The 18,064-nt window shown below is 36.0% G+C and overlaps 1 protein-coding gene and 1 long non-coding RNA gene across 13 annotated transcripts in view; one reads left to right on the top strand and one right to left on the bottom strand.

Moving 5' to 3' along the window:
* Positions 1-18,064, top strand: part of LOC112676016 (uncharacterized) — a 109,018-nt gene that overhangs the window by 60,504 nt on the left and 30,450 nt on the right. The gene's annotated exons all lie outside the window — the stretch shown is intronic.
* CTDSPL2 (CTD small phosphatase like 2) overlaps positions 1-18,064 on the bottom strand; it is an 88,905-nt gene that overhangs the window by 50,537 nt on the left and 20,304 nt on the right. For all 12 annotated transcript variants that reach the window (XM_049104002.1, XM_025472953.3, XM_025472950.3 and 9 more), the window contains one exon: positions 9,655-9,864. In XM_049104002.1, coding sequence (XP_048959959.1) covers positions 9,655-9,840 — 186 coding nt within the window. In that variant the 5' untranslated portion in view covers positions 9,841-9,864. The remainder of the gene's footprint in view (positions 1-9,654; positions 9,865-18,064) is intronic.

Here is an 18,064-nt window from a genome sequence, read left to right as displayed (position 1 = left end):
AATGTCTGTCTTCGGCTCAGGTCATGATCCCAGGGTCTCCCGGGATCAAGTCTGACACTGGGCTCCCTGCTCAGCGAGCGAGGAGTCTGCTCCTCCCTCAAGCCCTTCCCCCGCTGCTTGTGATCGTGCTCTCAAATAAAACCTTTTAAAAAGAAAAAAAGATTCCCACAAAAAAACTTTTATGTGAATGTTCATAGCCGTCATTTTCATAAAGCCAAAATGTGGAAACAACCCAAATGTCCATCAACTGAAAAAATGGAGTATATCCATACAATGGAATATTACTTCACAATAAGAAAGAATGGTGAAATGATATATTCTGTAACACAAATGCACACTGAAAATATGCTAAGTGAAAGAAGCCAGACATAGAACACTATATATTGTAGAATTCCATTTATATGAAATGTCTAGACTAGGCAAATCTATATGGACAGAAAGTCAACTACTGGTTGCTCAGGGCTAGGGAAGAAAGGAGACTTGATGGGTGACAGCCACTGAAGATGACATAAATGGCATAAAATTGATTATGGTAACAGTTGTAGAACTCTGTGCATATACTAAAAGCTCCTGAATTTATACCTTGCATGGGTGAGTTTTATGGCATGCTAATTATATGTCTCAATAAAGCTACCACAAAAAAATAAACATGTATTTATTATAGGACCCAGCAGTACCAATCTTCTTTATTTACCCAATTTTAACTTAAATATAGGTCCACACATGGACTCAACACAAATATTCATAGCAACTTTATTCATGATATTCATAAAAAACCAAAACCAAAACCAAAAACTGTGTAAATGGATAAACAAATTATGTTATGCAGTACACTCATACAATAGAATTCTAGGTGGAGGAGTGAATAAAAGTAATGAATCCATGCAGTAATACAAGTAAGCCCAAAACTTTTATGCTGAGTGAAAGATACAAGAGATGCTGAATGATTACAGTCATATGAATATGAAACTCTAGAAAAGTTCTATGAGATCTATAACAAAAGTAGATTGATGGTTGCCTAGGGTGATGCTGTGAAATTGTCTGCAAAGACTGTAAAGGTACTTTTTGGTCATTAGTGTATAAATATGTTAAGAATTTGTGACTATATATCTTAAACAGGTATTTTGTGTATAACTGTAACTCCATAAAGTTTTTTTTTTTTTTAAGATCTTATCCATTTATTCATGAGACACACAGAGAGAAGGCAGAGAATAGGCAGAAGGGAGCCTGATGTGGGACTCAATCCCGGAACTCTGGGATCATGCCCCGAACTGAAGGCAGATGCTTAACCACTGAGGCACCCATGCGTCCCTCCATAAAGTTAATTTTTCAAGTCAATATAAGAAATAGAAGAAATTCTAACAGATAACTAGTCTGTGAAAACGAAGGCAGGATAAGAAAAACAGAAAAATAAAGAAAAAATGTGATAGATACAGAATAAGATTAATAAACTCAACCATATTAATATTCACTTTAAACCTAACTGAACATGTCAATTTAAATATAAATACACAGAGTATATTTATTCATGGGAGGGAAAGAACTATATCATGCAAATGCTGGGAAAATTATGTAGCTATATTAATATTAGGCAAAGTAAATCTTTTTAAGATTTTTAAAATTTATTCATGAGAGACAGAGAGAGAGAGAGGCAAAGACATAAGCAGACGGAGAAGTAGGCTCCTCTCAAGGAGCCCGATGTGGGACTCGATCTCTGAACTTCAGGATCATGCCCCAAGCCGAAAGCCGTGCCTAACCACCGAGCCATCCAGGCGTCCCTAGGCAAAGAAAATCTTAAAGCAAATACTAATAGAGATGAGAGACATTTCACAGTGGTAACAAGAACAATTTATACTCATCAAAAACGTGTATACACCTAACAAGAGAACTTCAAACACATGAAGAAAAAAAATGGTAGAAATGAAAGGCAAAGTAGACAAATTCATAGTAACAGTTGGAGATTTTAACATCCCTCTCGTAGTAACTAATAAAACAAGTTTAAGACACAGAAGACTGAAATATTATCAACCAACTAGATCTAATTGTTACAGAATACTGCACTAAATAATTCTGGAATACACACATTTTTTTCAAATACACATGGGACACTCACCAACATAGACTACATGCTAGAAAGTATTAAAAAAAATCAAGAAATAAAAAAAAATCAAATAAATGAAATCATACACAGTATATTCATAAATCACAATGATATTAAATTAGAAATCAACAATTAAAAGACATCTAAAAATTGCCCAAAAATCTGGAAGTTAAACAACACATTTCTAAATAGTCCATGGGTCAGAGACTAAATCATACACACCCACAAAAAAGGTAATAAAAATATAATCAGATGAGTACCAGGTAATGTATATATGGAATTGCTGAGTCACTGTACTGTACACTTAAAACTAATATAACACTGTATATTAACTGAAATTAAAATAAAAACTTAAAAATATATACAATCAGAATGTATGGGAAAATAATACTTTGAAATTCACAGCTTTAAAAATTATATTGGAGGGGAGTGTAATATCGACGATCTAAGTAAACAAGGGGCTGGAAAACTACAATCCAGAAGCCAAGTCCAACAAGCTGTTTTTGATGACCAGCAAGCTAGGAATGGGTTTTTTGTTTTTGTTTTCAAAACTTTTTTTAAGTAAGCTCTACACCCAATAAAGGGCTTGAACTCATGACCCAAGACCACAAGAATCACACGCTCTACTGACTGAGCCAGCCAGGTACTCCAGGAATGTTTTTTTTTTATATTTGTAAATGGGGATGTAGGAAGGGTTGGGGAGGATCAAAAGAATAAGGTTATTTGATGACATAGAAAATTATATGAGGGACGCCTCAGCGGTTGAGCGCCTGCCTTTGGCCCAGGGCATGATTCTGGAGTCCCAGGATCGAGTCCCACATCGGGCTCCCTGCATGGAGCCTGCTTCTCTCTCTCTGCCTGTGTCTCTGCCTCTCTCTGTGTGTCTCTCATGAATAAGTGAATAAAATATTTAAAATAAAAAAAGAAAATTATATGAAATTCAGATCAGTGTCCAAAGTCATGGTCGGTCATTTATGTATTATCTGAAGAGGTGAGTAGTAGCTGTAATACAATATATTCCACAAAGTCTAAAATATTGTTTATCTGAAATAGTTACAGAAAATGTTTACTGATTCCTTATCTAAGCTCCCACTTCTAGAAACTAAAAAAGTAAAATTAAATCAGACAGAAAGTATAATATTAAAAACAAATAGAAATCAATAGAAAATGGAAAGAAAAGAGAAAATTAACAAAGATAGACATTGATTCTTTGAAAGAGTAATGAAGCTAAAAAGGCTCTAGTAATACATCAAAACAAAGATAAATCATAAACTATCCATATCAGGAATGAAAAGAGGTACATCATTATAGATACAGCAGACATTGATATTTATGTAAATATCACAAAACTTTATACCAAGTAATTCAACAACTTGGATGAATGAACTAATTTTTTGAAAAACACGTATGACCAAAACTGAAATAAGAAACAGAAAAGTGCCCTTTCATGAAGATGGCTCTGAAGGCGAAGGAAGCCCCTGCCCCTCCCAAAGCCGAAGCCAAAGCAAAGGCTTTGAAAGCTAAGAAAGAGGTGCCGAAAGGCATGCAGTCACAAAAAAAAAGAAGATTCGTATGTCACCTACATTCCGACAACCCAAGACCCTGCATCTCTGAGGCAGCTCAAATATCCTCAAAAGAGCACCACCAGGAAAAACAAGCTTGGAAAAAAAAAAAAGAAAGAAAGAAAGAAAGAAAAACAAGCTTGGTCACTATGCCTTCATCAAGTTCCCCCTGACTACTGAGACAGCCATGAAGAAAATAAAAGACAACAACACACTTGTGTTCATTGTGGATGTCAAGGCCAATAAGCACCAAATCAAACAGGTTGTGAAGAAGCTCTATGACATTGATGTGGCCAAGATCAACACCTTGATCAGGACTGATGGAGAGAAGAAAGCATATGTTCGACTGGCTCCTGACTATGATGCTTTGGATGTTGCCAGCAAAATTGGGATCATCTAAACTGAGTACAGCTGGCTATAAATCTAAATTTTTTCACAATAAAAAAAAAAAATAGAAAAGCTAAACAGTCTCATATATATTACAAAAATCAAATTTACAATAAAAGCTCTCACAAAGAATTCTACTACTTATGTAAAGATAAAATAATTCTAAGCCAATATAAGTTCTTTCCAGAAATAAGAAGCAGAGGGAACAATTCTTCACTTGCTTTATGGCCCAAGCATAATCTTGATCCCAAAATCTGGAAATATTAAAATCAAGGCAACTACGGGCCAAAACTCTCATGAACACAGATGTGTAAAAATCCCTTTAAAAAAAAACCCATACACACAATAAATCAAATCCAGCAATACAAGTTTGGTTTTCCATTAAAAATATTTCTGCACTACTCCATATTAAAAGAATAAAAGAAAATCTGAAGACCATCTCAATAGGTGGAGAAAAAGTCTTCGACAAAACTCAACATAAGAATTTTAGTGGGGGATCCCTGGGTGGCGCAGCGGTTTGGCGCCTGCCTTTGGCCCAGGGCGCGATCCTGGAGACCCGGGATCGAATCCCACATCAGGCTCCCGGTGCATGGAGCCTGCTTCTCCCTCTGCCTGTGTCTCTGCCTCTCTCTCTCTCTGTGTGACTATCATAAATAAATAAAAATTAAAAAAAAAAAAAAAAAGAATTTTAGTGAACTAGGAATAATCACTTCCTCAAATGAGTAAAGGATAACTAAGAATAACACTTAGTTAACATCATATCTAATGGTAAACCAACTATTTTCCTCTAAAATCAGCAACAAGAAAAAGTATTTACTCTCACTACTTCTCAGAACCTTGTACTAGAGGCCCTAACCAAAGCAATAAGTAAAGAAATAGAGGTAAAAGGCCTACAGATCAGGAAAAAAATAAGTAAAATTTTAGTTATCTGGTATATGCTATGATTATGTATATATAACCATCCAATCTGAACTTTTAATTTTTTTCATTCCATAATAAATGGTAGAGTACTTTTTAATCTAGTCATTAAAGAAGACATCTAGAGAGACTGGCTTATGTTAACTTTTGTAAGAAGGAAGAATGTTCCAAATGAAACCATGAAGCTTGGTAGTAGTACAAAGTTTAGAAAACAAAGTTTTCATCTAAACATGTTTTTAAAACAAGGGGTACAACCCACCAGTGGAGCAAGAAATTAAAGTATTAAAATAACCTTTAAAAGGAGAATAAAAGGGCAGCCCAGGTGGCTCAGCGGTTTAGCGCTGCCTTCAGCCCAGGGCGTGATCCTGGAGACCATGGATCAAGTACCACGTCAGGCTCCCTGCATGAAGCCTGCTTCTCCCTCTGCCTGTGTCTCTGCATCTCTCTCCTCTCTGTGTTTCTCATGAATAAATAAATAAAATCTTTTAAATAAATAAATAAATAAATAAATAAATAAGAAGAAGAAGAAGAAAAGAAGAAGAAGAAGAAGAAGAAGAAGAAGAAGAAGAAGAAGAAACAGAAAATAAAAATCAGAGCACATAAAATATATTAAGGGTGAGTTCTATTGCCCATGTATGAATGTAGTAAAAGATAGATTTCTTTCTGAGGGTTATACTTAAAAGATCTTAAAACACTGATTTAATGTAGCAGGTAAGGATTTGATTATTTCATTAGAATTATAACCATATACAAATTGGTGACCCTTAACAAGAGCATAACAGTATTTAGATAAGAAGAGAGGAAAGATCATTTTATTATAGGAAAACTTCAGTAACCATCTATTTGGAAAGGAGTAGAGAGATTTCTGATATAAAATAAATATATTTTAGCTGTGAGGCTTTCACTTCAAATATATATCAGAAATCTCATTATGGGGATCCCTGGGTGGCGCAGCGGTTTGGCGCCTGCCTTTGGCCCAGGGCGCGCGATCTTGGAGACCCGGGATCGAATCCCACGTCGGGCTCCCGGTGCATGGAGCCTGCTTCTCCCTCTGCCTGTGTCTCTGCCTCTCTCAATCTCTGTGACTATCATAAATAAATAAAAATTAAAAAAAAATTAAAAAAAAAAAAAGAAAGAAAGAAATCTCATTATGCTGGGGCCCCTGAGTGGTATAGTCAGTTAAGTGTCTGACTCTTGGTCTCGGTTTAGGTCATGACCTTGGGGTTATGAGATCAAGCCCTCCATTAAGGTCTGCTTGATTTTCTCTCTTCCTCTCCCTCTGTCCCCCCCAGTTGATCTCTCTCGCTAATAAATAAATCTTTAAAAAAAAATCTCATTTTGCTAAATGCAGAAAGAATGCATGTCAAGAATTCCTAAGTGCTCTTACTGACAATTTCATAATTCCGAAATCAGAGAAGTGGTAAATGTTTCAATCACAAAACCTGGATTTGAAAGAGACCAGAGATTTCATTTACCCTGTTATGGGCTGAATTTGTGTCCCCTTCCCTATCCCTAAATTCATATGTTGAAGCCCTAAACCATGGAACATAACCATATTTACAAAGTCAGCTTTTAAGTAATAATTAAGTTAAAATGGGTTCATTAAGGTAGGCCCTAATCCAGTTATGAGTGGTGTCCTTACAAGAAGAGATTACAGCACAGATAACACAAAGGACTGATGGGCAACTATGGGAGGACACAGCAAGAAAGAAGCCATCAAATCAAGAAAGGCCTCAGAAGAAACCTACTTGCTGTCACTCTAAATTTGGAATTCTAGCTTCTGGACTGTAAAAACATTTATTGTTTAAGCATTCAATCTCTGGTATTTTCTTATGGCAGTCCTAGCAAACTAATATACACACTTATATTCATAAATTAACCACCTATGTTTGGTTTACCTAAATATTCTCATGGCTAATTTATACAAAATTAAGACCAGGGATCCCTGGGTGGCGCAGCGGTTTGGAGCCTGCCTTTGGCCCAGGGCGCGATCCTGGAGACCCGGGATCGAATCCCACGTCAGGCTCCCGGTGCATGGAGCCTGCTTCTCCCTCTGCCTATGTCTCTGCCTCTCTCTCTCTCTCTCTCTGTGACTATCATTAATAAAAAAAATCTTTAAAAAACAAAAAAAAACAAAAAAAAAAAACCAAAAAAAACCAAAATTAAGACCAGAATACAGACTAGAACTTGTTAACAATATAAAAATATAAAAATGGGTCAGTGATGGTAAAATGGCAAGTACCAACAGACACTAATCCTAGAAATCATAATATTAACAGTAGAGCAAAAAAGGAGGGTGATATGAGACCATTTCAAAAAGATTCCTGAAACAGGCATAAAAGCAATGTCAGATACCTTAGAAAGGACTACAGCTCAAAAGAGAAAGCAAGAAGGCTTGTCTAAAAAGTTCAATTCTAGCCACATAAATTGAAAAGTCCAAAAGTAGACACAAAGAGGGAAAGGTACCAAAGAAACAAAAAAGGCAGCACAGGGAGTTGTCTATCAGACTTGGTTTTAAAAAGGACATTTGTGGAGATAAGAAATGTAGTTTATCATCCAGTCAGACTAAAGACAGAAGATGAAGATAGATGCAAAAAAATACTAGGGGGGAAACATCCTATAAAAAAAATAAGCTTTAGGAAGCTTTAAAATGATGATAGAATATAAATATAAATGACAAAGTATAAAAGATTGTACTCTTATTTGCTTTAATCAAGAAAAATTTTCAATGCTTACACAAGATAAGTGATGCTATTAAGACATTATCTAGCTTCTGTCTCATTATTCTGAGACAGAATGGTATAGGATAAAGAGCACAGGTATCACAGTCAAATGTACCTGGGTTTAACTCTCAGCATTGTCACTTATTGTAGAGGCAGTACTGCATAGTGGGTTAAAAGTGCAGGCTCTGAAACTTTTGGGTTTCAATTCCAGTGTTGCCACTTAAAGCTAAGTAACCCTAGACAAGTTCTTTAACCTTCCTGTGCCTTAGTTTCCTTATCTGTAATATAGAGATTGTAATGTAGAGATGATAGCACCTACTTTATATGGTCCATACAGCTTACAGAAGTTATTACACTTAAAACACCGAGAACAGTGTATGACACATACTGTTTAATAAATGATAGTAATTACTGTTCTATTTGTTCTTTATTGTTCGTTTTTATCCTGGACATTTATTACAATTATTGTTGTTACGGACATTGTACAAGTTATCTATATTCATTACGCCTAAATGTTTCTCTTCTATAAAATATCAAAAGATAGGAGTTAAGGAACTACTAAATATAAAGCACCTAACAAATATACTCAATAAACATTACTTGCCAACTCCTACCCAAATTTTGAAATAAACAACCTATACTTAAGATACTGAACATAAGAAAGCATTGTACAGATTCTCAATAAAACTTTAGAATATATTATCAAAGAGATGATTTAATGACAATGGGATAAAAAAACAACAATTAGAAGACAGTATAAGCTCAAGAGGAATAATACATGACAAGCTAATCATTTAACTTCTAACAGGATTAGTAGCCTGGGAGGAGAAAAACAACAAATAGTATACCTTGATCTTAGCAAGACATTCCAATACTAATTTTCATAATAACCTTATAGAATACAGTAAAAAAATCTAGATGATTAACAGTACAATTAAATGAATTTGTAGCTGGAGGAAAATTCTTGCCCCTCAAAATTCGTGAATAAAAGGTCAGCTTGCAAACAGGTTTTTACTGGCCCTATCTTATTTAAACCTTTAAGCAGACATTAATGAAAATTGCAAGATTTTGAAATTTATACAAAGAAACTTAAAAATTTCTGTAGGAAAACCCTGAATGTGTAGTTGACATGGGCAAAATTTGCTAACCAACAAAGATAGATCTTACTACTAAGGGATAAAAAAGCATGATATGCTATGCTATGGTGCCAAATTAAGAGAAGAATGCCCAGATCAAAAGAATATAAACAGAAGTCAGAAGACAGAGGAAAAACCTATCTATCAAGTTTCTTTCTTTTTTTAACCAAAATCTTGTATTTTTCATTAATGTCTACATTATATAATAACAACACTATTTATAGAGTATATTAAAATTTCTCAAACTCCTTTTTCTGTTTGCCATCTAATGTAAAAACAACTATGAACAAAAAAGTAGTTAGAACTAGTCCCATCTTACTATTGTTTTCTTGAGATTCAGAGGGGTATATGAGTTTCCTCAGATCAAGCTGGTCCAAAGTATGAATGTGGAGCATGTGATCATTTTGTCTTTAATAACTTTTCCTCTTTAATAAAGTAATACTATTGTCATTATACACGTGTTAGAATTCAGAGAATTTATTTCACTAATTAGACACTGTATTAAAAATATTAACAAGAAAATTTAAATTTTCTTTGATATGAAAAAATGGAAGTAAAAGAAACTCACATAAAATAAAGAAAAATTTTATTTTTCCTAATACTATGCTAAAAAGAAAAAAAAAAAAGAAGGCTAAATGGATCAGTTAAATAGAATAAATAATGCTTTCCTGAATGGCCATAAAATGTTGTTCATGTTATTACTCTTAAAGTAACAAAATGTAGACATTTCTTTAATCTACTAGCAATACATTTCTCATCTCTGCATGCTTAAATAAAACAATCTATACTTTAATTTTAATGATGTAAGTACAAGGTAAAACCATTACCTTGGGTGTGCTTCCTTTAATGAATTTTTTAATTGAAGACAACAAGCCGGTTTCATTTTTCGGTGTTTTTTCTCCTCCTGAAGGCAGGCTATCATCAACCTCTGAATATTTCCTCTTTGCTCTAGCAGTGCGTTGTGTTTGAATTTGATTTGATTGCTGAGAAGCCTTCCGTGTTCTCAGCCTCATCTTTTATGAGTGCCACATATAAAACTGTAAGAGAAAAATAACAAAGGTTATTACAATTAAACCTAGCATACCCAAACATGCCAGCTTATGTAAGAAAAATCTCTTGCTCCAAGTCTCTAGGGATTAAAGTAAGAAACCAACATTTTTAAGTGGAAAATTGCTTTGAACTTTTACCTTCCCAACAACTTCTAAAATATTACACCCTTTCCAACAACTTCTAAAATATTATACCCTATGATCTAATAAAAATGGGAGTAACATCAGGGTGCCTGGGTGGCTCAGTATCAAAGGTTAAGCATTCAACTCTTTTCTCTTTTTTATAAAGATTTTATTAGAGAGAGAGAGAGAGAATGAGCAGTGGGTGAGACAGAGGGAGAGACAAAGAAGCAGACTCCCTAGGAGCAGGAAGCATGACTCGAGGTTCAATCCCAGGACCTAGAGACCATGACCTGAGCCAAAGGCAGATGCTTTACAGGCACCCAGGCACCTCAGCATCCATCTCTTGGTTCTGACTCAGGTCATGATATCAGGGTTGTGAAATCAAGTCCTGTGTTGGGCTCTGTGCCAGGCATGGAACCCGCTTAAGATTTTCTCTCTCATTCATACATACATAAATGTGCATACTCTTTCCACAGCACTATGCTGCCACCACTCATGCTGACATTATCATTCATTTAATCATTCAACAAATAATTATTAAGCACTTAACATATTCAAGACACTGGGCTAGGTTAAGTACCTAGCAAAGAATAAACAACATATGGAAGGTTTTTGACTTCTGGAGCTCACAATGCAGTGCAAAAATCCTCAGTGAATGAATGAATTACATGAGCATGATTCTAATGATCAACAATCATACAAGTGTAAGAAGAGCAGTTCGATCATTCAATATTTTTAAAAATATTTTACTTAATTTGAGAGAGAGTATGAGCAAGGAGGAGCAGAGGGAAAAGCAGATTCTCCGCTGAGTGGTGAGCCCGATGTGGAACTCGATCCCAGGACCCTGGGGGTCATGACCTGTGTTGAAGGCAAACACTTAACCAACTGAGCCAATCAGGCACCCCTGGATCATTCAATTTATAGGATCATTTGATCTTACCACACATAATGATACTTTACTTTAAAAAAAAAAAAAGATTGTATTTATTTATTTCTTTGAGAAAGTGAGAGAGAGAGAGCAAGAGAGAGCACCAGCAGGTGGGGAGAAGCAGACTCCTGCTGAGCAGGAAGCCCAAAGTGGGGCTCGATCTCAAGACCCCAATCATGACCTAAGCTGAAGGCAGATGCTTAACCAACTGAGCACCCAGGCGCCCCCATAATGATACTTTAAAAATTGAATTCACACTAGAAAGAAAGTATGAGACAATCCACTTGGAACTCTTACTTTCTCGATGAGAAAATTAATGGCTGACAAAACTGTATCAAGACACAAATATTAAAGTACATACCCTAAATTAGAATCTGAAACAGAATATAAAAACTACCAAACTAAGAATTAAGAAATGTGAATTCTAATCTATTTCAATCATAGCTAAACTATAGTCACTTGTTTTCTCACCTGTATAAAGAATACATTCATTTACCATCCTGAGCCTCAAAATGAAAAAGGAATTAGAAAAGTCTAAAGTGCAAAGAAAAATAATGCTACTAACAACAGTGAAGGCATTCACAGAAAAGTCTAACCCCATTTAAGCATTCTAAACTCCTAAAGATGCAGAAATTCCTGGCAAAGGTTAGAGTCTTCACCGACCAATTAAGAAGCTTAAGACATTGTGTCTTTACCAATTCAATATAACAGTCACAGAAAAAAAAGTTAGAAACTTTTAGAAAGTTATGTATACAAAATCTACTCTAACAAAAACCCCAAACTCAAAGGATTCACCAGAGGAGTCCCTAAATATCTTCACAAACAACTATTTTTTTTCCTGTCAGCAAATAGTGTTCAGTTTTAAGTTGCTATCCCAAAATAAAAAAATACTGTCTTTTCTCCTACACAGTCCATGTTAACTTCAAAGGTGTTTTTATCATTCAAGGTATGTATTATTTACTTTAAAACCCTATTTAGAGTGCATAAATGTTGACTTAATGCCTTAGTTACCGAGCACAGCACTCCTTAGAAAAGGAAAATGCTCATATAGAAAATGCAAGAGGGAATTTCTCAAAACTGTTTTTAACCAATTGCTGTAATACTTATAAAAATTTGTAAAAAAAATACCCAAGAACGAATCTATCTTAAACCCAAAATCATTAAATGGAAATGATAAAATCTTATGAAATAATACATTGATATAATATAGGTCTTAAAAAACTAAAAGCATATATATATATATATATGTAAATCCAGTCTCAGCAAGTTTAAACTTGTTTAAAACTTAAATACTTATTGGTCACCTGCTACTAGAACATTAAGGATAAAAATTATAACCTATGCCCACGAGAATCAAAAAGTCTGTCAGATAAGTATACATATCATAATGTACATATAAAATACTAGATCATTCCCCATGAAAACAATGAAGATAGTCCTGGGAAAAAAAAAAAAAAAGATAGTCCTGGGAAAGCTTAGGAGAAAGGTCCTTTAAGTTAAAAATAACCAGCAGGCATTTACTGGAAAAAAGACAAGAGCATTTAAAGAAGGACCTGAAAAGTAGGTTTTTGTCCATCCCAACAGTGAATTGTAAAAGGTGTACTTGATATGCCTAAAAAGGCTCCACGGGGCAAGATGGCTGGACAAGGAAGGCCCCCAGAGGTGACGCAGTGCCAGACCATATGCCGTTCTGGAGGGCCATGCAGGTGTGAGCAAGTAAGCTCACAGCCCCACCCAACAAATGTGTGTTGGCTTTTCTCCCCATGGCCATGAGGACATGCCAATAAAGCCTGTGCCCTGATAGGCAATTCTAGCATTTTGCAGCCCTGACCTGGAACCTGCCAGAGGGCTGTTGGAGGCATGAGGCCAATCAAGTAGGTCCCTCTGTCCAGAAAGGTACAACACTAAGCACTCCCTGCCTATGGGCACAGGGAAGCATGGCCTCCCCCAGGGCAGCCACCTCTGCTGGTTGCTCTGTGCTTTCATCTTAAAGCTCTCCCAAGCAGAGGCTCTTATGTGGGCAGAGAAGCTGTTGGTGAGCACCTCAAATTTGCTGTGCTGGCTGCTGCGGAAGAATATGCTCCATGTTCTAATTTTCAGGCTAAACCCACCAAAGTGTGTTTCCACAGGGTATGGGGAGAAAGTCATATATCTAAGAGGAATGAATTCAAAAGCTGCTGCTCAGCTCTGATAGAACAACACTTATTCTGGAAATCTGAAGGGGCCATCGTGGGTATGGCCTTGGTCTTCCCTTGCCTTGTTCATCAATGACAGGAGGATAGAAAAGCTCTGGAGGGGCTCCTGGGTAGCTCAGTCCATTGGGCGCCTACCTTCAGCTAGGGCTATATTCCCAGGGTCCTGGGGTGTGGCCCAGCAGAGGCTCCCTGCTCAGCAGGGAGTCTGCTTCTCCCTCTGCCCCTCCCCACTGCTCATGTTCTCTCTCTCTCTCAAATGGGTAAATAAAATCTTAAAAAGGCAAGGCAAAGCAAGAGAAGAGCAGAGCAGAGCAAAACAAAGCTAAGCTAAGCTTTGGAAAAAGTCTGGGAGCAAATTGAGTCCATATAACTACCTTCTACTCTTTCATAGTAGTCTTAGGGATTGTACCTCAGATAGAGACAGTAGAATAAATGGACTTGTGCCTCTCATTCTTGGAAGCTTGCAAGGGCACTTCCCCCTTCATGTCTTACCTAGACTTTAACAAGCAAAATAAAGAATAGCTCCCTTCCCTATTATAATTTGGTCTATAACAGGAAGTCATGGTGGCAGAAGTGAGATAGCAACTTTAGGTCCCAGTTTACCAACTACCTATCTTCTCCATCTTCTACTACTTATTTAAAATTTTCAGTATGTAATTTCAGCAAAGAAGTTTATTTCTCAGCCAAAACCTCTGTTTCCCCTCAACTCTAACGCCAAAGAAAAAATAAAATTGCAAGTGTGTTAAAAAAAAAAAAAAGGGCAGCTAAAAAGGCTGGAGCAGTTAAGCCCTCATGAACTTTAAAAACAAACTACTCACACAAGAGATGAAGAAAACATATACTTTTCAATTTTTCATGAAATACTTACCAAGACACACCACATGCAGAAATGTAAAACAAGTCTAAATAAATATAAAGAAAATTTTAAAGAATATATTCTCTGACCACAATTATAAAATCAAAAACAAAGAATCTTAAAAAGTACCAAATATTTGAAAAATGTAAATGTAAAATATATTTATTAATAAAATCGTTAGTAAAAGAAGAAAAGAAAGAAAAGAAAACCACAAGGGAAATACAAAATATTTTGGAGAAAAAAAATAAAACAAAACAAAACAGCAGCATATGAAAATTTGTGGGATGTAATAAGCAGCATTTAGAGGGAAATTATAAACATATATGTACCTCACACCAGAGTCTCAAAATACAAGAAGTAAAAACTGCCAAACAAAAGTGAAAAATGGACAATTCCACAATAGGTAGATATTTCAATACCTCACTTTCAATAATGAATAGAACTAGACAAAAGATCAATAAAGAAATCAAAGACATGAACAATTCCCTAGACCTAAGAGACACACATGGAACATTCCATTCAACAACAACAGAATACAGAACATTGTCCAGGATAGACTACATTTTAGGACACAAAACAAGTCTCAATAAACTGAAAAGGACTGAAATCATACAAGTATCCAGTTTCCAACCACACTGGAATGAAATTAGAAATCACAAGGAAAGAAACTTGAGAAATTAACAATCATGCAGCAATTAAACAACAAACTCCTAAATATGTAAGCACCGTGTCAAAAAAGAAATCACGAGAATTAGAAAATACTTCAGGATGAAACAAAACAAAATCAAAACACACCAAGACTTATGAGATGCTCCCAAAACTGTGCTTAGAGGGCAATTTACGTAAATGCTTATATTAGAAAAAGACCTCAACTCAATAACAAAACTTTTCATAAGAAACTATAAAGAGGGGATCCCTGGGTGGCGCAGCGGTTTGGCGCCTGCCTTTGGCCGAGGGCACGATCCTGGAGACCCGGGATCGAATCCCACGTCGGGCTCCCGGTGCATGGAGCCTGCTTCTCCCTCTGCCTATGTCTCTGCCTCTCTCTCTCTCTCTCTCTCTATCATAAATAAATAAAAAAAAAAAAAAAAAAGAAACTATAAAGAGAAAAGCAAACTAAATCTAAAGCAAGCAGAAGGAAGGAAATAAAAAATAAAACAGAAATTAGTCAAATGGATGATTTAAAAAGACAGAAAAAAAACCTTAATGAGGCCAAAAGTTTTTTCTTTGAAAAGATCAACATAATTGACACACCTTAAATTAGACTAGCCAAGAAAAAAACTCAACCTACTAAAGTCAGGAGTGAAAGATGGGTCATTAATACCAAACTACAGAAATAAAAATAATTTTAATGGAATACTACGAACAACTGCACACCAACAAATCCAGTAACTTAGATGAGATGGATCAATTTCTATAAAGATATAAGTAAAATGGGCTCAAGAAAAATAATTCAAAACACTCTTAAGTAAAGTTGAATAAGTAGTCATAATTTCTTTAAAAACTTCTCAGGGGAGGGCAGCCTGGGTGGCTCAGCGGTTTAGTGCCGCCTTTGGCCCAGGGCATGATCCTGGAGACGTGGGATCGAGTCCCTCTGCCTGTGCCTCTGCCTTTCTCTCTGTCTCTCATGAATAAATAAATAAAATCTTAAAAAAAAAAAAAAAAAACTTCTCAGGGGAGCCTGGCTGGCATGCAATTCTTGATCTCTAGGTTGAGAGATTGAGGCCCACTTTGGGTGTAGAGAATACTTAATAAAACCCTAAAGGGGGGGCAGCCCCGGTGGCATAGCAGTTTGGTGCTGCCTGCAGCCTGGGGTGTGATCCTGGTGTGATCAGGCTTCCTGCATGGAGCCTGCTTCTCCCTTTGCCTGTGTCTCTGCCTCTCTTTCTGTGTCTATGAATAAAAAAAATAAAAAATAAAAATAAATAAATAAATAAATAAATAAATCCCTAAAGGGAAGAAAGAGAGAGAGAGAGAGAGAGAGAGAGAGAGAGAGAGAGAAAGAAAGAAAGAAAGAAAGAAAGAAAGACAGACAGACAAGACAAAAAAAACTTCTCAAAAGCAAAGTCCAGGACCAGAGGGTTTCTTCACTAGTGAATTTTACCAAATTTTTTTTTTAAAGATTTATTTAATTATTCATGAGAGAGAGGCAGAGACACAGGCAGAGAGAGAAGCAGGCTCCATGCAGGGAGCCCAACATGGGACTCGATCCCCAGACCGGAATCATGCCCTGAGCCAAAGGCAGATGCCCAATTGCTGAGCCACCCAGGTGTCCCCCAAATGTTTAAAGAATTATCACCAGGACACCTGGGTGGCTCAACGGTTTAGCACCTGCCTTCCACTCAGGGCTTGATCCTGGGGTTTCGGGATCAAGTCCCACATCAGACTCCCTGGAGGGAGCCTGCCTCTACCTTTGCCTATGTCTCTGCCTCTCTCTGTGTTTCCCATGAATAAATAAATAAAATCTTAAAAAGAAAAAAAAAGAATTATCACCAATCCTTCTCAAATCCTTTCAAAAAATTGTGGAACACCTCCCAACTCAATCTATGAGGTCAGCATTACTCTGATACTAAAGTCAAAGACACTACAAGAAAAGTAAAACTACCAGTCAATATCCCTTAGGCACATAGATGCAAAGGAAAAATCCCATATGATTATCTCAAATGATGCAGAAAAAAAAGAAAGCATCTGACCAAACTCAACACCCTTTCACAATAAAAATACTAAAAAAAACCGGCAATAGAACAGAACTTAAATCTGAGAAAAGGCATCTACAAAAACCCCACAGCTAACATCATACTGCATAATGAAAAACTAAATGCAAGGCACCAAAGCGTCTGTTTTTGGTTCAGGTCATGATCCTGGAGTCCCGGGATGGAGTCCTACACTGGCCTCCCCACTCAGCAGGGAGTCTGTTTCTCCCTCTATCCCTCCCCCTGCATGTGCAAGTACACATATGCTCTCTCATTCTCTCAAAGAAATAAATAAAATTGTTAAAAAAAAGAAAGAAAGAAAAGCTAAATGCTTTCTTAACTAAGGTCAAGAATAAGACAAGGCTGTCTACACTCACCATTTCTATTCAACATTTTACTAGAGGTTCATGTCATGGAATTAGAAAGACAAGTAAAAAGAAAAGAAATTCACATTAGAAAGGAAAAAGTAAAACTATCTCTATCCAGAGGAGATATATATATATATATATGAAGAATAACCACAAAAGTAGAAACCATAAAAGCAAAAACTAGGTTACTAGACTTCATAAAAATTAAAAAGACCTGAGAAGACACTTCATAAAAGCTAGATGTTTGGCCACAAACATATGAAATGATGCTCAATATAATTCCCCATCAGAAGTGCAAATTAAAATCAAAACAGCATACTAATCCATATGTACTTGAAAGGCAAAAATTAAAAAGACTGACAATAATACATGGGAGTAAGGATGTGGAACAATGAGCACTCTCATATTCTACTAATGGGATGTTAGGTTTTTGGTAAATTTCTATTAAACAACATCTTGCCCCTTGATACAGTAATTTTTTCACTTCTATGTTTTTATCTTCTGTAAACGTGTCCACAGCATACTTTACAAAAATGTTCATGGTAGGCTTTATTTATAGTAGTCCCAAACTGGAAACAACAAAAATGCTCAGGGACAGAAACATGAATACTGTGGTCTTTTCACACAGTGGAATAAAAATCAAACAATTATTATCATCAACATGAAAGAATCTCTGACATTATGCTGAGCAATGGCAGACACAAAAGAATACATACACATTTGATGATACCATTAAAGAGAAATTCTATTAGAGGCAAAAATAATCTAAGGAGAAACAAATCAGAATAGAAGCTGTTTGGGGGAAAAGAAATTACATATGTGATGGAATATGGCTCTATTTGTCAAAACTTATAGCTAAAATCTATGTATTTCAAAGTATGTAAATTTTACCAAAATAAATACCTACAAAAAGTTCCTATGAATAATACCAACCAGGTAGCAGGAAGGTGGAAGTAGGTGGGGACACAGATCCAGAAGATGGACAAAATGTTACTAAGTACTCAAACTGAGTAATGGTCATATGG

Source organism: Canis lupus, chromosome 30 (assembly GCF_003254725.2).
Source record: "Canis lupus dingo isolate Sandy chromosome 30, ASM325472v2, whole genome shotgun sequence".
Lineage (NCBI taxonomy): Eukaryota > Metazoa > Chordata > Mammalia > Carnivora > Canidae > Canis > Canis lupus.
Note: the sequence above shows the minus strand (reverse complement) of the source record. Positions and strands in the feature narration are given on the sequence as shown.